At 39.5% G+C, this 22,412-nt stretch overlaps 1 protein-coding gene across 1 annotated transcript in view; it reads left to right on the forward strand.

Moving 5' to 3' along the window:
- The first annotated feature begins 17,518 nt into the window (after positions 1–17,518).
- Positions 17,519–22,412, forward strand: part of Znf804b (zinc finger protein 804B) — a 545,541-nt gene continuing 540,647 nt past the window's right edge. The window contains exon 1 of the mRNA XM_052172408.1: positions 17,519–17,626. Within this exon, the coding sequence (XP_052028368.1) occupies positions 17,519–17,626 (108 nt within the window). The remainder of the gene's footprint in view (positions 17,627–22,412) is intronic.

Consider the following 22,412-nt stretch of genomic DNA (forward strand, 5'->3'; position numbering starts at 1 on the left):
TAATTATAATAATTTATTTCAACTTTGGTTTGTGACATACATCATAAGTTAGTCTCATCTTTATTTTGGCTGAGTGAATGAATTTTTAAAAATAATTATGAGAAAAAAGATGCTACATATAAAGGCAGACTTTCAATAGCATGAGACCTACAAGATTACAAATACACCAATACTGTGAAATAGTGCCATTGTAAGTCAGGGTCTCCACTGTAAAGGGTCCCACATTTGGTTAAATGGCTTGCTAGGGAAAAGAAATAAAAAGGGAAACGTCTCCTTGTTGCTCTTAAGAAACTACCTTTCTTTTGAGGAGGAGGGTGACCCTATAGGAAGACCAGCATTCTGAACTAACCTGGACCCGTGAGATCTTTCAGACACTGAGCCACCAATCAGGCAGTAGCACAAGCTGATATGAGGCCCACACACATATACAGTAGAGGACTGCCAGGTCTGAACTCAGTCAGAGAAGATGCACCTAATCCTTGAGAGACATAGAGTCCCAGGGAGTGGGGAGATCAAGTGGAGTGGTGACATACTTTTGGAGATGGAGGAAGGAGGTGTGAGATGTGGAACAGTCCGAGGGTAGACCAGGAGGGGAAAAAGTCTGGAGTGTAAAAAAAAAAGATTAAAGAATAAATAAAAAATATATTAAAAAATTGAGATAGGTCAGTGATCCCGTTCTTTAACCCAGGGCTGTGACTATCTACTGGAGGTGGTCTCTACAGATTCTATATTCTCTTTCTTGGGTATTTTGGCTAGTGTCAGCCCTGTTGGGTCCTGGGAGCCTTTCTCTTCTCTGGCATCTGGGACTTTCTAGTGGCTACCCCCTAGTCTCCCATCTCCCACTGCTACATGAAGGAAAGGCTATCCAGAGACCAACCCACCTAGGGATCCATCCTGCCTGAAGACACCAAAGCCTGACAATATTGCTGATGCCAATCAAAACTTGCTGACAGGAGCCTGGTATGTCTGTCTCCTGAGAGTTTCTGCCAGCACCTGACTAATACAGATGCAGATACAAGCAGCCAACATTGGACTAAGCCCAGGGACCCAAATGGAAGAACCAGGGGACGTACTAAAGGAGCTGAAGGGGATTGCAACCTCATAGGAAGAACAATATCAACTAGCTGGATCACACAGAGCTCCCAGGGACTAAATCACCAACAAAAGAGTATGCATGGAGGGACCCATGGCTCCAGTTACTCAGAGGATGGTCTTCTCTGGCATCAAAGGGAGGGGAGGTCCTTGACCCTGTGGAGCTTGATGTCTCAGATTAGGGGGATGCTGGAGTGGTAAGGCCAGAAGGAGTGAGTGGGTGGAGGAGCACCATCATAGAGGTAAATGAAAGGGGAAATGGGATGGGAGTTTGTGGAGGGGAAACCAGGAAGGGAGATATCATTTAAAACATAAATGAATAAAATGATTAATAAAAAATATCCTCTAAAAAAAGATACTATCTTTCTTCCCATTTAATGACTCAAGTATGTGTTATCTTAAGTAGTATGGGTCTTACTATAGAGGGTAACAGAAAGCAAAATCCATAGACTTGAATGTCTGTGTATTTACGGACACTCTTGACGACCACCTCAAAAAGTAATAAGCCATTCCTGATGCTGAGAATTTTATCTGATAGCTTATGTCATCTGGGAAAGGCATTGTCTTCCTGTTGTAGGGTAACTATATTCAAACTCTTAAAGATACAGGTATAAATTTTAAGAAGCTTTACAATATTAGTGGCATGTGCAAAGGTTTTTAATTGCCTCTTAGGAGACTCATTCTCCTACCCCGTGCTCCCATGCCACAACCTATTTATCCCTTGTTGTTACATTATTGCCATCTAATGCTTTTTATCATCTGTATTTTTTCCTTTATTTCCTTAAATCTGCCCCATGGCCTTGTACCAATTCATCCAAATTCAAAGCTAATATAACCATATGAAGAAGAACAAGTATCATTTTGTTTTTCACTGTGTCTGGGTTACCTTACTCAGAATGAGTATTTCCAGATCCATATAATTACCAGTGGATTTCTTGACTTCATTTCCTTTTAATTCTGAATAAAAATTTATTGATAAAGGTACTGCATTTTTATTATCAATTCTTCATTAGATTTTACTTCCTGACTACTGTGATGATAACAGCAATGAACATGGATGGGTAAATACTTCTGAGGCTTTGACTATAGACTCACTGGTGGTATAGCTGGAACATGCAACAGATCCATTTCTAACTTTTTGAGGAAAGTCCACACTGATTTCCATAGTGGCTGACTGTGGGAGTTTGGATGAGAACGGCCCCACTGTGCTCATATACCTGCATGCTTCTTCTGCAGTTAGTGGGGCTGTTTGATGAGAATGAGGAGGTGTGGCTTTTTTCAAGGAGGTATGTCATTGGACGTGAGCTTTGAGATTTAAAATGCCAATTACAACCTCTCTCTCTCTCTCTCTCTCTCTCTCTCTCTCTCTCTCTCTCTCCTTCTCTCTCTCTCTCCTGTATACTTGTGGATCAGATGCTGCTCTCAGGAAGTGCTCTATTGCACTTTCTGCTTGTCTGCAGTGATGCTTCCCATGATGCTGATGATGGACATGCCCCTCTGAAGCTGTAAGCCGCCATGAAAGGCTGTCTTCTGTAAGGTGTGTTTGTTATGGTGCTTTGTATCCACAGTAGATGAATAAACACTTCCCAAGGTTTGTTGTTGTTGTTGTTTTGGTTTTAATATTGTTTTGTTTTGTTTCAGTAAATAAGTTTCCTCCACTTTCTCTACATCTATGACAGCATTTGCTCTCATTTTTGTTTTACTCTTAGCCATTCTAAAGATGATAAGATGAACTCTCAAAGTGGTTTTGATTTGTCTTTTCCTGATGGCCTAGGCCGCTGAACCAAAGCAACTTTATTGCTTGGTAGTTTTTGTTGGCTTTTTGAGTTTTTGAGTTTTTGTTGGCTGGAGTTTTTGATTTATTTAATCAATTTGTGAATCTGAATTTATGTGAGAGGTGATATCTTGCTAACTCAGAACAACAGTCAGTAACATTTGTTTATTTGTGCCATAGTTTATTTTTAATTGCAACAAGTCCTTTCTCCATCCCTGCTTCCCTTCATCCCTCCTTCCCTCCATCCTCCTTTCCTCCCCCCCTCCGTCCCTCTTTCCTCCCCCTCCCTTTCTTCCTTACCTTTCATCTTTCCCCTCTCTTTTTCATCCGGGTTTATCTTGGAAAATACTTTAAATTAATCCATTTACTCTGGTTGATTTTTCTTTTTCTCTCTTTAGTGTGTCCTCTCAATTAAGTCAAATTTGAACTGTCTGATTTAACTGTTTTTTTTTTTTTTTTTTTTTTTTTTTTTTTGGAAAACTAGCTCCTGACACAGAAGTTGAAGGAGCATCCTATACTGTTTTCTTGTCTTTGAATAAATCATCCTGTCTGAATTTGATCTGTTAGGAGACAGTACTAAAAATATTGAACCTTTTGCCCAGAACAAAATAGCAGTGCTGGTGACAGAGTCCTAAAGAGAAAAGTTTGCCTTAGTAAGCAAAAGCATAAGCATTCATTAGGATTCTCACGAGCAGAGTTTCTGGTTTACCAGGACTTTCCAGAATCTGCCCTCAAAAGTCAACTACCTGGGCAAGGGTAAGTAGTTCAGTCAATCCAAAGAACCTTTATCAGCTTAATACAGGCCACCCTGATGGCTCCCATAAATGCTTGCTTGTTCACTGCCTTTCCTCTCTGCACATCTCCCAAAAGTGACCTTGGCAGTTTAATCCTCAATAAAACGTTCTACTTTATCCTTAAACACAGAATGGTCTAGTTAGTGGTTTCACTGTTCTTTTGCACCCATTTGGTGACAAAACCAATTGGGGCAGGTACTGGGTCCCCTAGGACCCTATAACTCCTTACAGAATGAAATTGCTATTTTATCATCTTTTCAATATAGTTCTTGAAGTCATAGCTAGAGAAATTAGACAACATAAGGAGGTCAAAGGGATACAAATTGGAAAGGAAGAAGTCAAACTATCACTATTTGCAGATGATATGCTAGTATACTTAAGTGACCCAAAACATTCTACCAGAGAACTCCACAGCTCATAAACAACTTCAGCAAAGTGACTGGTTACAAAATCAACTCAAGCAAATCAGTAGCCTTTCTATACTCAAAGAATAAGCAGATTGAGAAAGAAATTAGGAAAATGACACCCTTCCCAATAGCCACAAACAGCATAAAGTATCTTGGGGTGACTCTAACCAAACAAGTAAAAGAGCTATTATGACAAGAATTTCAGATCTCTGAAGAAGGAAATCAAAGAAGACCTCAGAAAATGGAAAAAATCTTCCATGCTCGTGGATTGGCAGGATTAATATAGTTAAAATGGCCATCTTGCCAAAAGCAATCTACAGATTCAACACAATCCCCATCAAAATCCCAACTCAGTTCTTCATAGAGTTAGAAAGAGCAATTCTCAAATTCATCTGGAATAACAAAAAACCCAGGATAGCTAAAACTATTCTCAACAGTAAAAGAACTTCTGGGGGAATCAGTATCCCAGACCTCAAACATTATTACAGAGTAATAGTGATTAAAAAAAAAAAAACACTGCATGGTATTGGTAAAATGTCAGGCAAATGGATCAATGGAATGGGATTGAAGACCCAGAAATGAACCCACACACCTATGGTCATTTGATCTTGGACAAAGGGGCTGAAAGCATCCAGTGGAAAAAAGATAGCCTTTTCAACAAATGGTGCTGGTTCAACTGGAGGTCAGCATGCAGAAGAATGCGAATTGATCCATTTTTAATCTTCTTGTACTATGCTCAACTCCAAGTGGATCAAGGACCTCCACACAAAACTTGACACACTGAAACTAATAGAAAAGAAACTGGGAAGACCCTTGAGGACATGGGCACAAGGGAAAAGTTCCTGAACAGAACACCAATAGCTTATGCTCTAAGATCAAGAATTGACAAGTGGGACCTCATAAAATTACAAAGTTTCTGTAAGGCAAAGAACACTGTCAAAAGATAAAACGTCAACCAACAGACTGGGAAAGGATCTTCACCAACCCTAAATCTGACAGAAGGCTAATAGCTAATATATACAAAGAACTCAAGAAGGTAGAACCCAGAGAACTAAATTACCCTATTAAAAATGGGGTACAAAGCTAAACAGAATTTTCACAAGAACTTCGGATGGCTGAGGAGCACCTTAAGAAATATTCAACATCATTAGTCATTAAGGAAATGCAAATAAAAACAACCCTGAGATTTCACTTCACACCAGTCAGAATGGCTAAGGTCAAAAACTCAGGAGACAGCAGGTGTTGGCGAGGATGTGGAGAAAGAGGAACACTCCTCCACTGCTGGTGGGATTGCAAGACAGTACAACCACTTTGGAAATCAGTCTGATGGTTCTTCAGAAATCTGGGCATGACACTTCTGGAGGACTCTGCCTACCACTCCTGGGCATATACCCAGAGGATTCCCCGGCATGCAATAAGGACACATGCTCCACTATGTTCATAGCAGCCCTATTTGTAATAGCCAGAAGCTGGAAAGCAGGTATCCCTCAACAGAAGAATGGATGCAAAAAATGTGGTATATTTATACAATGGCTACTATTCAGCCAGTAGAAACCATGAATTCATGAAATTCTTAGACAAATGGACGGAGCTGGATAATATCATACTAAGTGAGGTAACCCAGTCTCAAAAGATCCCTCATAGTATGCACTCACTGATAAGTGGATATTAGCCTAGAAACGTGGAATACCCAAGACATAATCCACATATTAAATGATGTCCAAGAGTAACAGAGGAGTGGCCCCTCATTTTGGAAAACTCAGTGCAGCAGTATAGGGGAATACCAGAACAGGGAGGTGGGAAGGGGTGGATGGGGGAAGAGGGGGAGGGAAGAGGGCTTATGGGACTTTCCAGGAGTGGGGAGCCAGAAAAGGGGAAATCATTTGAAATGTAAATAAAAAATATATCGAATAAAAAAAAAACATCCTGGGTATGGATTATTTGCTCATGCTGGACTACGTAGTTTACTATAGTTGGCTCCAAAATTTAGGGTCCAACTCTTCAGCTGATCCTCTGCTCCACCTCTTTTTCCCACTCGTCTCTTCTTGACTACTCAAGTAAGTGTCCTCTCAGAGCTTCCTCCTTTATCTCCCTCTCCTCTCCTTGGCTCACTGAAGCCTGCTGTCTCTCTGGTTTGTTGGAGCCCACTCAGCAAAAGTCAAGTAGGTTGGTCAGGCAACCATCCTACACCCTCCTGGCTGCCCATCATGTGGAAAAGGTTGCTCCTCCACTGTGATTCTGGGCTTATTTTGGATAAGTTATTTTTCCCTTTTAGGGATGCCCTCTGATCAAAGCTCTGTTCCATGGCACTTAACCTTTACCAAGGCACTTTCTCTATTTTTCTGTTTCTATGCCAGAAGGATCCTCTTGGCTGAATTTCTGTTTAGGGTCCAGGGTTGGTTTAAATAGAAATATCCCTATAGGTTCACAGTTTTGAATGCTTGGTCATTTATGACTGGTGTTACTGTAGAGGGATTAGGAGATATATGTATAGCCCTGGTGTGCGTGCATGCGTGCGTGCGTGCGTGCGTGTGTGTGTGTGTGTGTGTGTGTGTGTGTGTGTGTGTGTGTGCGTATGTGTGTGTGTGTATGTGTGTGTGTATAGCCTTCTTGGAGAATGTGTGTTACTGGGAGTGTGCTTTGTGGTTTCAGAAGCCTATGCCAAGCCCAGAGGCTTTCTTTTCCTGATGCCTGTGGATCTGTGTGTAGAACTCTTAAGCTGTTTTTCCAGCATGCTATCTGCCTGCATGCCCCCATGCTTCCTGCTACATTAATACTGGATTAAACCTCTAAAATTGTAAGCAAGCCCCAGTCAAAGACTTTCCTTTGTAAGTGTTGCCATGGTCATGGTATCTCTTCACAGCAATAGCACACTGACTAGGACAGGCCTTTGCTGAAGTCTCTAATACCTCCTCTTTTTCTGCTCCAGGAGGCCTCCCTTGCAGTCTGCTGTCTCTCTTGCTAGATCACTGGAACCCAATATCACCATGAACTTTTACTAATTCATCACTTCTCTTGCTTGCCTTTCCTAATATTTTCCTCTCTTTGGATGCAGGGATTCAATCAATCCACACCATCTTACTGCAAATGTCTTGGCCTCAGTACAAGCTAGATAATCAGCCTAGGCGTCTAGAAAGTGGCACTCTCTATTTCCAAATTCCCATAGATTGTGACAACTTCTGCCACCGCACAAGCAAATGATGTGAAAATCCCTTTATTTGTAAGTGTTCTCTGCTTCCTGCTCTTGAAAATCTCTTGTCTCTCAACTGTCATGGCTCTCTGTTCCCCTGAGGCCCTCCTTCAGACCATGGGGCACAGAGATTCAAATGTCTTTTGAGTATATATAATATTGAAATATTGTCCCTTGCTGTTATGCTCTATTGAAAAACAAGCTCTGGAGATGAGATTTGGCATGCTCATGCTATACTCAAGATATTTATTCAGACGCTCCCTTGGTCAGTCTGGACACCTTGCTTTATGACAGAGAGAAGGACAACCATACCGATCACCCCAGGAAAAAAGACACTATATGCTTGAGAACAGGACGAAGCAAATTATTCTCAATAGGGTTTACTAGTGGCTAAGTATAATTGCAGACGTTTGGCTCTCTGAATATCCTTTCTCCTCTCTTGAGTTTGTTTACTACCTTGGAAGCTTTTGTTGAAATTTAAACTTGCTTTACCTCAGGGTTTGTAAAACCATTAGGGGGTGGTTTAAAATTAACCTGCAAAGTCCTTAGTGGTAAAAGTTAGCTTAAGTCTTATAACCAAAGAGGTGACAGTTTCAAGTCATGTGAATCTGCTCGTAAGGAATGGTGAAGGTTACCTATATATAGGTAGACTTTACCTGGGAGGAATTAATGCCATCTTAGATTTACTTGGACTGACCACCAAGGGTTCTGAGTTTGGCCCCATTACTTCAGCCAGGTTCTAGCCACTGACCTCTGTCTTTTTTACCTGTCTCCCAAACATTTAATCCAATGAGTAACTATCTTCAACTTTGTAACCCTCCACCCATCTTATCAAGACAACATACTGCAAAACTTTCTTAACTTTCTGGGAAACAAAGGATATCTAATCTCCCTTTTCCAAATCTCATTTTTCTGTCCTGCAGATCAAGTATCCAGGCCTTCTATTGGAGCTCCCTTTCCATTGCAGACAGTATTTGAAGTCTCTCGCACCTCCAGCCATGTGGATAGATGCTGGTGGCTGGGTACCATAGAACCTAGATTTTCAAGTTTGTTATTCCTTCTTGCCAGCTCTATGACAGCTAAGTGAGACTCTAGACCCTATAGAGCTTGCTATACCTGCTCTTACCTGATAGAGGAACTCCCATGGGTACTCCTATGGCCCTCTGCTCTGGCCCTCCTAGACCATGACCAACCCTTTATCATGTATACTATTAAAAAATAGGAAATAGCTCTGTGGGGGTTTCAAGCATTTAAGGGGCTATACCATTGCCCTGCTGCCTATTTATCTAAACAATTAGGTTCAATGGTTAGGGGATGATAACCTTGTTGTAGACACTAGCAACAATCTGTCTATTACCCCAGGAGGCCTCTAACCTCACCTTCTAGGTCTCCCTCTCTCTATCCTCTCACGACACTGGCACAAGACTCTTCTATCACACAAAAACATCTCTACTTTGTTCCCTTCTAAGCCTCAGCCTTTGCATACCACTTCTCTACACAATTCTGATATCTCGTTTGATTACTGTCCTCCTCTCAACTACACTCCTACCCAAGAACACTACTCTCACCATTCCTTCCTAGAATCACTTGAAACCATTACCTACAATAATCCACAGCTTTCTAATTCCCATTGGTCACATCCTGAGAGTACTTGGTTTATAGATGGAAGTTCATTTCTCAGTTCCACTGGTTCTTACCAAATAGGCTATGCTGTAGTTTCCTCTGACCATGTTATAGAGTCTGCCCCTTTACTTCCATGGCATATGCTTGGGGAATGCTTTTGCTAACAGAGGTACTAGACAGGTCGGGCAACATACCCACTTTGATCCCTCTATTCTCCCCTTGTCTCCTCCAAGCTTAGCTCTTACCTACTCCCAATCACATCAGAGGCCCTATCTTATCAGTAAATATAGCAGTCCTGTCACCTGCAGCTATGGCACTGAGCAAGTCTCAGCTAGCTTCCCAATGGAGGCTGCCTGGTCCACTGGCTTTACAATAACTTTGGATTCAGAAGATAGGCATGTCACTTGCTGATGATACAAAATTGATAGCCTTAAAGGAAAGTTTTAATTGCTATATTCTCATAAATTAAAACAAAAAAAAAGGTCTCAAAACTGATGCAGAGATCCACAGTCAAATATTGAGTGGAGCTTGGGGAATCTTGTGGAAGAGGGAATGTAAGGATTGAGGGAGATATCATAAGAAAACCTACAGAGTCTATACACTTGGGCCTATGAGGTTTCACAGAGACTCAACCACCCAACAGAGAGCGTGAGTGGGATGGCCCTAGGCCTTCTGCACACATGTAGCACTTGTGAAACTGGGTCTTCATGTACAATTTATTTATTTATTTATTTATTTATCTATTTATTTATTTATTTATTTTATTTTGTGTGTTTTACTTGCATATTTATGCTACATGCCTGCTGTATGCTTGCATGCATGTGTACAATATGCATGTAATGTCTGCAAAGGAGAAAAGAGGAAGGGATTGGCTTCTCTGGAACTGGAGTTATAGTTGTGAGCCACTGTGTGGTTACTGGAACTTGAACATGGAAGAATAGTGTAAAGTGATATGAGAACAGGCTTCAAGGCCACTTGTGTCCTCAAATGTCTGAGCAGTATTAGTCGTATTTGATTCAAGGAACAAGAAGTTTGTACCATTCTCAGGACCAAACTATGAGTGCAAAATCTCCACCAACCATTTAATATGTGGTCTGCAACTCACATAGATCCACCTGCATCTGCTTCCTGAATGCTGGAATTAAAGGTTTGTACCACCACACTGGGACTTAAAATATTTCTGCTATTGCTAATATATAAAGCATAGGTTAGACGAGGAAGAAAAGTTTTTAAAAAGAGTGCAAATTAACTATAGTGCTTTCTTTAATGAAAGGTTTAAGTTATTTATATAAAAAATAAAACCAATAATATCATATGTTAACGTACACAATAATAATGAGTTTTCTCTGTAGAACTGTAAAGAAAGGCAAGGGGATTTATGTAAATATTAGTACTGGTAGAATGTAACAGATATTTTTTGGGATTCATGTGTTAAAACAAAACTGAGCAAGTAAACACTTAAACTCTGTGTATATATATATATATATATATATATATATACATATGAACACATATACTGGATAATTTAACAATGTTAGTAACTTAAATTATAAAATTTCATTTGCTACCTTAGCACTGAGATCCTCCTTGCAAAGTTATTTATGAGTGGCTTTAAATATTAAAACCTGAGAAATGTACAAAAGTAAAAAATGGTCTTCATAATGTTATTAATATTGTGATTAATAGTTACTACATAAATGTGTCAGAAACATTAAAATAAATATTAAATGGAAGTGCTTAAAGTGTTCTTATCTATATTGAGCAATAAAGCAAGTTGTTGACGAAATAGAAAAATCAAGAGAACAAACCACAAATCTCAGAAACAATTCACACAGTCATTTTCAGGCAGTTTTGATAAAGAAAGGGAAGGCAGTTTAATTGAGAAAGGACAGTTCTTTCAATAATAAGTACTCTGCAACTGGATATTAACATCCTTAGAATTGTATTTAGACAGAGACCTTGCCTTCTCCATAAACATTAACTCAAAACGAATTAAAGGCTAACACAAAAGGCAAAGCTACAGAAGAAAATATAGGTGATTTGGATTTTATGAATAACTTAGTAGATGTAACACTGAGAGCATAATCCATAAAAACTGATAAATTATGAACCTCATTAAAATTAAAAACATCTGTTCTGTGAGATGCACAGCTAAGAAATGAAAATGCAAGCTCCGGATGAGGACAAAATATTTATTTTCCCTTAATTTATTTATTTATTCACTTTGTGTACAAGATTGAAGCTCTTCTCTCTTCTCATCCTCTCACATAGTCCCTCCTCCCCCTTCCCTTCTCCTCTGATAAAGGAGCAGCCTCCCTGGACCTCCCCACACCCCTGGTATCACACCCCCTGGCACATCCAGCCACTGCAGAAATAATGTATCCTCTCCCTCTGAGGCAGGGAAAGGGATCCCAAGGCAGGCACCGGAGTAGTCAGGGACAGACCTCCTCCCAGTTGTTGGGGACTGCATGAAGAACAAGCTACACATCTGCTACATATGTGTGGGGGCGGACTAAGTACAACTCATATATGCTCTTTGGTTGGTGGTTCAGACTCTGGGAACCCCAAAGTGTCCAGGTTAGTTTACTCTGTTGACCTTCTTGTGGAGTCTCTATCCCCTCCATGGTCCCCAGTCCTTCCCTCTACATTTCTATAAGACTCCCCAAACTCTACCTAATGTTTGGCTGTGGGTCTCAGCATCTGTTTTGGGTCAACTACAGAGTGGAACCCCTTAGAGGACAGTTATGCTATGCTTCCATCTACAAGCATTACAGAGCATCATTAATAGAGTCAGGGATTGGTACTTGCCCATTGAATGAATCTCAAGGTGGGACAGTCATTGATTGGCCATTCCCTCAGTCTCTGTTCCATCTTTGCCCCTGCACTTCTTGTAGGGCAGGACAAATTTTGGGTAGAAAGTTTTGTGGGTGGGTTGGTGTTCTTACCCTTCTACTGGGAGTTCTGCCTGGTTACAAGAGGCAGCCATTTCAGGTTCCACATTCTCCACTGCTAGGAGTCTCAGCCAGAGTCAGCCTCACAGATTCCCTTAGAAAATTTGTAATAGTTGTACCTCAAAACTCAGTCATATCATTGCTGAGCATGAATTACACAGGTAGGTCCAAAAAAGCTAAATAATAAGGGAGGATGCTCGAATCTCACTCAGAAGGAGAATTAAAATAGTCATGGGGCAGGTGAATAGAAGGAACTGGTTGGGGGAGGGGATAGGGAAGGGAATGGTCAGGGGATCAGATATAAAAAGAGCCAGGAAGAGAGGGCCAGGAGAGGGAATGGAAATTTTCAGTGAGTGGGAGGGAGGCATCTCTAGGATGTACCAGGGACTGAAGATAAGGGAGGCTTCAGGGAATCTATGAGACAAAATATTTTAAAAACACATTTTCAATAAAGACTCAGCATGTGACATAGAAAAGTCTTAAACAAAACTCAACAGAAAATAACATAATTAAAAACTGACCAAAGATAATAAAAGAGAAACCAGCAAAGAAAAAACATAGCAAGAAATTACATGAGAAAGAGGTTTGACATCCCAGGTCACAGGAGAATTGGGATTTGAAACAGTGAGATACAGAACCAAGTCCTTTAGATGGTTGGACATCAAAACTTTGACACTAAATGCTGGCAAATGTAGAGTTAAAGAAAGTTCCATCTACTGCTGCTGAAGTCAAAGTCAAGAGTGACAATGGAAGATCACCTGACAGATTCTTACGAAGCTAAACATCAGACCCAGTGACAGATTTTCTTATGTTTTAGCCGAAAGATTTAGAAACTTATGAAAGCATGAATGCTTATAGAAGTTTGACTCCCAAGTGTCAAAGTTAGGAATTAACCAATATGTCCTTCAATAGTTTAAGAAACAAAGGAAGAATATTACTTCTATGTAATATGAACTTGTTTCCTAGTGGTTGCCATGACAACACATCACTGACAGGGTAGCTCAATGGAAGACTCATTTTCACACTTTTCTTGAGGCTGAGACTAGTTTAAATTCCATCTGCGTGATACAAGGGAGAGTCCACTCATGTCTCTTTCCTAGTGTTCAATGATTTGATAGGAATTTTTTTTTTTGAGACAGGGTTTCTCTGTGTAGCCCTGGCTGTCCTGGAACTTACTCTGTAGACCAGGCTGGCCTCGAACTCAGAAGTCTGCCTGCCTCTGCCTCCCAAGTGCTGGAATTATAGGCGTGAGTGATAGGCACTCACTGGAGCATTCCATCATAACTGGAGTCTCCACATGGATTTCATTATCCACCTGCAAATGTCTGTGCATCCATCTGTTCCCTTCTCAGAACATTATCAGATTAAGACCCATTGTAACAATCATCTTAACTGTTATCTTCCAAAAACCTTGTTTCCAAACAAAGCCATATTCAAGGAGATTAAGGCTTCCAGAGAAACCAAACCACCACGCAATATTATTCAGCAATAAAATATAAGTGAGATAATAAGTTACTAGAAAATTCATATATCATAACTAAGCGACATTTTCAAAAATTTAATACAAGAGAGAGTTAAAAGATTGATAAGGAGTTCTGGGAACAAGAAGGAAGGCTGGGTAGGTGGATTCCAGGGGATATATTAGAGCATTGAGATTATTCTATTTGCTAGGGAGGTGGATTATTAGTGGGGAAATCAGGGGTGAAGGATGATGGATTAGTAGGTGGCACAGAGAGGACTCATTAGAGCATCGGAACTGTTTTGTATGAAGTGGAGGTGGGTTATACATGCCTTAACCTGTAGAGTGGGAAACACAAAGAATGATCCCATATGAATGAACCCATTTGTAGATCTGGGTAGAGCTGTTCAATATTGGCTTAACAATGTACAGAACTGATGTAAAGGGCAAATTGTGAAGATTTAAGAGCACACACAGGGGCTCTAAAGTGTCTGCTCTATTTAAAATGTGTGAGAAAAACAATGCCTGTGACTTTGCTTAAAAAATATTTTTTAAAAGCCTCAAGACTGCAGATAGCTTCTTTAGTTTAGGTGGCCAGGAAGATGCTTTCTTGGAATCAACTAACTATAAATTGGTCCTGTAGGGCAAGATGTGAAGGGCAGGTGGGTGAGTGGGCAGCTGGAAAAATGAGAGGCCATTAGAAAGATGCTCTCAGAAGACCTAAAGGAGCAGAGGTGGAAGGGGTGTGGCAGGAGGGGGGAGGGCGTGCAAAGGAAAGCTTTTACTAGCTAGATCCAGCAGGCTTTCTTTCTTTCTTTTTTTTTTTTTCAGTGAAATCATTGCAATACAATTTGACTTAATTTTAAAGACAAAATGAAAAAACTTCATGGTTTAATCAGGATGGTCTAGAATATGATCAGACTTTGTAAACTACCCCTGGCCTTTTGACAACTACATCTATATAGATGTAAAATTCGAGAGAGTTAGGGACAATAGTAAGTCAAAACCATACTTGCTCAAGAAGTAAGAGTGGTTCAGACTTAGGTGAGGTCAGAGGATCTAGAGACACGGAGCACACATGAGATACACGGTTGATGATAAGAGAATGGAAGACTGCTGGCCACATTCATCTAATGTGTGGGCTGGAGAGATGGCTCAGAGGTTAAGAGCACTGACTGTACTCCCAGAGGTCCTGAGTTCAATTCCCAGCAACCACTTGGTGGCTCACAACCACCTATAAATATGTGGGATTCTTGGGCTGATTGCAGCCTGATACCCACAGATTTTGCTGTTCACATCCCTTTCCATGGAATGAAAATTCTTATATCAAACATTGATTAAAATACAGGGGCTTGCAAATTTGTGCATGATATTTGCTTTTCTTAGTGTTTATTGTAATGGGATTTGACTCATGATTAACACTGACATTGTGTGGACATATGATTTATTTTCATTTTAATTTCCTTGATAATTTTAATTATCAGATTCTTTTTGTAAAAAGACAAATTAATACAACACACACACATATATATGTTGCATTAATTTACATATAAATGTATATATATTGGTATTTACATTTAGTAGATTATGTCTGAAATACAGGATGACACTTATATATGTTTCTAAATACTGTACTCTACAGAAAGTTAGCAATCACAAGCTGGTAAAGACAGGAAATGCTTTGTTTGTTTGTTTTAAAACAAGTCTTAGAATTGTCCCCATAACAACTGTGGCATATTTTGACTCAATATTTCAAGATAATTTATCAAAGTACTTGAAAGCAAAGAGAAAAGCTATTACTAATTTAAAATAACATGACAAATCAGTACCAGTTATTTGCAAAGATGATAAACCTTAAAACATTAACAAGTAATTGAGAAATTTAGTCAAATAATTGTCATCTTTTCAAAGTAAATACTTAGTTTTCTCTTGGGGAAAGGCAAATGTACAGAGGTGATGTCCTAGTGGACAAGAATGTCAGAAAAATAACAAGCGGTTTGGGTGAAACATAACATGATAGTGTGGAGTGTTAGATTTTATGCTTTATAGCTCACTAGTACTCTTAGAAAATGTGTTTTATTCTTAAATATTTGCAGATTGTCAGCAAGTATACTTGTGTAATAAATACAAATTGCATCCTGGGAATGTATTCACGAATGGTGACCTTGTTTAACTTTATAATTCATTCCATATTGTTTGCACCTAGGTCCTTGAGACTGTTTGATATTTCTATTTCTCAAGAGCAAACTAAGCCACCCTACCTCCTTTTGAAATTCCAGGTAAGGACTAAAGCTTTTTACCTGTTTCTGTATTTTCAGTATTCAAAAATATATTTTCATGTGGCAAGTATAGGTTCATAGAACATTTTATACTTTTAAGTAGAACAAGTACTATGGTGTTAAAATGTCATTGGGGGGAAGAGGATGAATTCTTTGAGTTCATTTTCAGTGTTCTAAGTTTTTTTTTATCAAGATAGTTAAAAGCCAACTACACTCTTCCTAGAAAGTTTACAGTGGACTATCTAAGTTTCAATCATCTTTAGTTCAAGGGTTAAAAGAAAATAGAATTCCCCCTTAAAAAAGCTTACAGTGCATACTCAAAATCTTCCAAAATACAAAATTTTTTCTCTAAGCGTTTAGTGATGAGTCATACATTTAAGATTTTTTTAAATATAATGTTTCTGATAGCAAGCCATGTGATGATATAAACAAATTCGGTCTTTAATTAGGAAGCTACAAAAGTTAAAATAGTGTGGGTGAGTGTGAGAGAGGAGAGACCTCTAGGAGAACTAGATAGAACCAGTGGCTACAGAGGAGTTTCAAGGAACCCAGAGCTGAAGGAGAAAAATTGCAGGAAGAGACCCTCTCCTGCTTCTGTGTACTGATATCTGAGACTGAGCTGGATAGAGAAGGATTGCACAGGAGAAGGCATTTGCTGTCTCTCTCCTCCCATCCATCCCTCCTCAACGGTTTGTTCTTTTTCAGTGCCTTTTTTTTTTTGAACAGATGTTTTATTTTCAGTCCAGTTTTGTCCCTGGTGACTTAATTTACATTTAACCAAAGACCTCCAAGAGCACGGATGTTAGAGATTGGGAAAAGAAACCTCTACCTACCAAAAACAAGTGCATCTTAACTGGCAGAGAAAGGTTTATAAGTGAGCCTTTGTAGCTAAATGTGTGTATATATGTAGCTAGATGTGTACATAAACTTGTGCATTGGTGTCTATAGCTTCAATAAGTTGCCACCTGAAAGTTCCTTTAACGGGCTCCGTTTCTGCTGAACCTCTCGCCCCTACAGGAAATTGGGAAGCTGTTTTTTTTTCAGCCGCTGACGCCTTGATGCAGTGGTCCCTAGAGGTAAGCAGGCAGAAAAATGACTAAAGGAAATGCTCTCTTTTCCAGATCCCTCCACAGTCTTTCCAAGTCCTCTTGGGTGCCCGCCCCTTAAACCCCTTAGAAAGTTGACTCAGAAGCGGGCCAGAAGGGTCAAGAGGTTGGTGCTGGTGGTTCCAGAAGGCGGAGCAGTGAGACCGGTGTGGCAGCTGTGATGTCTCCTTGCCACTCCGTGAACCCAGACCCTACAGAGTCCACAGCTCCAAGCTGAGCGCTCACTGTCCCCTCGCAAAGCCATAGTGACAATGTCTCAAACTCCCTGCGCTCGCCCTCTCCCGGACACTGCAGAGGGGGCAGCTCTTGGGCGCTCGGAGGAACGCCACGCTCCCTGGCTCCCTGTTACAGGCAGCATCGACTGCATCCCGGGTTCCGCAGCCTACAGCTCAGCCTGGGGACTCGGCAGCTGGAAAATGCACACTTGCACCTGAGTGTCCCCACCCAACTCCGCCTGCACCCTGAGCGACGGCAGGGGGCGGGGCAAAGGGGGCGGAGGACACTGATTCCCTGGTGGACCCAGGAAGTTGTCCTTAAAAAGCACATCTTCAGCCTGCCTTTGAGCGCTGCCTCGTCAGAGCAGCATGTGGACTGGTTCGCCAGGTCCCCTAAGTGTTCTGGGCTGCCGCCGCCGCCGCCTCAGTCCGAGCAGCTGCTGTGGGCAGCGAGAGCCACGCGCAGGTCGAGGAGCAGGGGCGCTCGGGCACTCTGTCCCCAGCTTGCTGCTGGCCTCTTCTTTACAGGAGGTGGCAGTCACTGTTGCTGCGGAGAAGCCAGCCTGCATCTCCCTGCCTGTTGGTCGCTCAGTGAGGAGTTGAGACTACACCTCCAATCGGGACCCACATGGCTTGTTACCTGGTCATCAGTTCGAGACATCTCAGCAATGGGCACTACCGGGGCATTAAGGGAGTCTTCAGAGGGCCCCTCTGCAAGAATGGATCTCCGTCTCCGGTAATGTGCACACAGGCGCACACACCCATCCACACACGAATGAAAACAAAAAGGGACATTAGGAGATACTGTCCTGCCTGGTGGAGTGGGTTAGACTCCTAGGGAGTAAGCACTATGTCAGTAGACATACTTTGCAGACAATTACAACGAGGGGTGCTTGTTTATGTGTTTCTTGTCATCCCAGTCGTTTGATCTGTAGTGGTATGCATGCAAATGTTTACTGAACGTAGTTAACTGCAGGGATGAAGGTAGATCCTCCGGCAGAGTTCACATAGGAAGCTGCGGATTTGGGTAGTGTAGAAAGTTTGAGTGACACTCTATAATGTGCTTTTGTGAAGTCATACTTTCAGATTAGTTTAATAATTTTACAGCTGAATTAGAAGAAAATAAACTCTTCAAGGGGTTTGTCTTGGAGAAATGAAAAGGGGTGGTTTCTCAAAGCATCCTAAAATTCTAAATTCTTTAGTTTAGAAAAAAGTGAATGAATTGTTTGTGGAAAGCCAAACTGAGTTGTTTGCTGTATTACAGAAAAACAAGTTAACCTGCAATTGGAGTGCCTTCATTTTGCTTAGTAAACTGTTCAAATTCTGTTGTACAAAGTCAAAGGCTTTACTATATTAATTAATTCACGGGTGCTATAAACTAATGTTTTAAGGGTTCAAATGAGCTTAAAGAAACATGTACATATGTATATTTGCATGCATAATCAGTTTTAGACCACAGTAAGTGACCAAGTATCCAAACTCAATGAACAAGTTTCTATTCTGATTTTGAGAACATTTTTATTCTGCATGGCATAGAAAGGAAGCACTTAACTTGCCCGAGTATTTTCTGCCTCATACTTTCCATTACAGCTGAATATTTCATTAGTGTGAACTATTTACAACTGCTATCTATTATGGATACCACTGGTTAAACAGCATCTGTGATTTGCATGTGGAGTCTGGAATCGGGAGGTACATGTACTTACATACATTACCAAGATTCCCAATGACAAACTCTTCACTCATATTTTCACATACTTTAAAATATGTGTTTTTGTAACACCCCAAACTAAATGAGAGGGAGCCAGGAATGCTACTGGGAAAGCACTGCTTGCATTAACAGTTACAATTAAACTCACAGGGCTAGAAAGGGACTTGGCAGTTCCGGCTGACTGAAAAATACAGCCTGAAGTCAGCCTAAGCAGTGGATCTCAATCTTGCCTGCTTTAAAGATTTTGAGGATTGGGGTTTCTGCAGCCTCAGCAAACCATTACAGTGTTCAACAACTCACCATGTCAGAAGCATTTTCCTCAGGGCAAACCTCCACTCCCTGTTCTTCCTTAGGCACATGTTGTCTTGTAAACCTAGAATGCTCCAATTTTCTTAAGGGCATTCTCTCTTAGTGTGTTGATAATCCCTATGACTGCAACCTTCCTGAGTTGGATTTCTGTGTTCTAGTACATAAGTCTCAGTCTTGGGACAAAAGAAGAAGACCTCACCATATTTACACATTTTAATTTTATTCAAGGAGATTACAATATGATATTGAACTAAATTCTTGAGTGTTTAAAAAGATAGTTCCCGTCCTTTGGTCAAGGATATTTCTGCATCTCTTTCTCTGCTTGCTCATGTCCCCAAAGCCTGGCTGACCTTACACAGACTGGGTGTGCAGACATGGATGACAGACACCAGCCTGCCTTCCATCCACACGGCTGCGCTGGCTGTCCAGGGTAGAACTGCACACCTATGGTTTGCTATTTTTATAGTTTACTTGGCCGATTTCATTGCTGTGCTGATTTGCTTACTTTGTTGTCAAGATTCTTCACTTTCATTCATGATGTTGACTAAAATCATGTATGAACTATTTTAGAAACATGTGAAATATCTTTCAAATGTACTACACAAACCCATTTCTTTATCCCTGAACCCCCACCTTTTTTGTTCAAATTCACATTTTACCAGGAATTTGTGTCTTGCTCAAGAAAGACTTTGACCAGTCTTTCACATAAGGTGGGTTGTGTGGGAAACTGTTACTCATTCCTTCTCTGTCCCTGTTGGATTGTTGAGATAAGTCTTTATTTGGTTTGAATTCTATTCCTAGTGCAGGGTGTCTTTCTCTCTAAGGCAGAATAAGTTAACACTTCCTAGACTCTAGAGTGTGCTTGCCATTTTGATCAACAGGTTGTAAAGCATCAATTTAAAGTGGATATGTATTTAATTTCATACTCAGCAACGGCTTTCAAGTTATAGCCAGGTTGACATTAAAGCATTCATATGTCCTCAACATAAATATTCAGCTCATTAATCATGTAATAATTAAATACAATAATTTACAGTTTTGAAATAGGTATTTCCTATGACAATACATTTTCAAATTGATTTCTAGAGTCATGTAAAACTGGATGTTACTTATTATTGTAACTTCCCAAGATTCCATTTACCTAGAACTATAGACTGGGATGTTAGCTGACAACAAATTTTCACCAAGTCTCCCAGTGCTTTGTATTTATCCTCACTCTTTTAACTTATGTCTGCCTATTTATTTCATGCTTTTGTTGTTAGACATGGCCTTAATGTTCAATAAAGTGAAATTACTGAATAAGAATATTTTGTAGTCTGTTATAGAAAGAAGAAAGGTGATAATTACTTTTTAGCTTAATAAATTTTAGTTTTGAATTTTTGCTCTACTTATACCTGTATAATATAGATTTGACATTTCACTGTCTAATACATAATATTGTTAAGTGGCCAGATATTTAAAAATAACTATACAAATTTCTTATTTTCAAGCTATGTCTGTTTAATGGCAACAGGAGATAACCTCAAAGTACAAAAGAGCGTTAGGTATAAAGACATACATACACACATGTGCACACACACACACACTTGCCTATACACACATATACATACATATAATTTCAAAGATTTCATTTATGAAATATCAAATATCATGATATAGATTTCTCATCTATATCATTCATAATTCTCATCTATATATTTCATAATAAATATGAAAAGGATTGATTGATTGATAAATGAAGCAATGTAGTATTTTGACCCATAAAAATGCTCACAGATTATTAAACTGAACATCTTATAGTGGAATTCTATTTCTATCTTGAAAGTTAACACAGAAGTATCTCATGATTATCTGTTTGTTCTGCATGAAAAACAGAAAATTGTGTTTTCATTCTAATAATCATGTGAATAATTGATTTGAGATGGCTTATGTTTCTCTAAATCCATGACAGATACAGATAAAGTAAAAGCACTTTTAATTTTTAGTGTAAAAGTCTATTTAAAACACAAATACTTTGCTAAATTTTAGGATGTTTATCCTTTATATCTTTTCAACTTTTAAGTACTATGATTGTATGATGCCTCTAAGAGTCAGTATTAGGTGCACATACTCATATGCTAGATAGGTAGTGAGATACACATGACTCACTGTGTGCAAAATGTACCCCTACCTCTATATTATAGTTCTTTTGAGCCACCAAACATGCGCAACTTGGTTACAATAATTGTAGGATTCATTAAGAAAACCTTGAAACTCTATCAGTATATTTGACATCAATAAAATAAATGTCTTCTCAGCAATATAAACGTATTCTTCAATTGATTCTTAGTTATCTTTATGTACGCTGAAATATCTCAACTTTAGATTAATTTCAGTGTATATTTTTATGTACAGCTTAATCTACATGTGATTAATAGTAAGACATTCATTCTTGCACTTGATCCATTAATTACTAACCATAGCTGCATATTTAACCTATTTTATATACTTGATCATCACTCTTCTGAAAATTAGTGTGGGTTGCATATCTGGATTCCTTCCAGGTCACAATATAGTTAAAATTCAAGAGGAACGGCAAAGCCTGCTTTACTACCTAAAGTACCCTGCAGAAGAGACCCCTTAAAGTGCCAATTGCATACACCATGGTCTTGAATGTGTTTTATGTCTCACGATCTTACTCTGAGTTGTAAATTTGTCAAAATCATGTAATATAACTAGAAGGTATATACACATATATGCATGCAGCCAAAACACATCTAATGTTTTTAACTTCCTTTTGTAAAATTACAAATGTTTATCAAGAAATGAAAGATGTTATTCTAGAAATGATGGCAACCCTGAAGTTTCCAAACAAGGAATTTCCTAAATAAGGAAGGCAATAGATAGACCCTAGTGCTTTCTATTAATGCCTATCTTAGTCAGTCACGAGCATTATCAAGATACTTATAAGTATAGAATAATCATTTTATAAAGTTCCCAAAGTGAGGTATTTTTCACGTATCAACTATAGTTATGAAGACATGCCCTCCAGTAGAGGTGTCACTGGTCTGTTCTTGAATTAATGACTATATTCTATTTTCACATATTTTCAGTAAAGACTGAGCTGCATGATGAGCTAATATTTTTTTTAATATCAAATACCATATTAAGCAAACGGTGCTTTCTTTTCCTTGTCCTTTCATCCCTGCCTTCTCTTTGAGAATGCACACAAAATCTGTGCTTACCATTTATCTGAAGGGAAGAGTGTCACCATTCTTATTTAAACGAGCCTGTGTTTATTTAACTTCAGAAAATTTCCATAAGTAGGAAGTCAGTATCAAGGGCTTTAATTTTGTGACTTTTGTTGTTACTTGGCATTTATCTTCTATCTTGTTTATTCATTTTTAGCAGTCAAATTAACGCAAGCAAGTTTCTGCTTTATATTTTGCAAATAAAATATAAGTCATGTTGGAATCACGTGTCAGGTAGATGGGATGATTGATTGAACCTATTACCATTTCCA

The sequence above is a fragment of the Apodemus sylvaticus genome, chromosome 2, assembly GCF_947179515.1.
Source record: "Apodemus sylvaticus chromosome 2, mApoSyl1.1, whole genome shotgun sequence".
NCBI classification, from domain to species: domain Eukaryota; kingdom Metazoa; phylum Chordata; class Mammalia; order Rodentia; family Muridae; genus Apodemus; species Apodemus sylvaticus.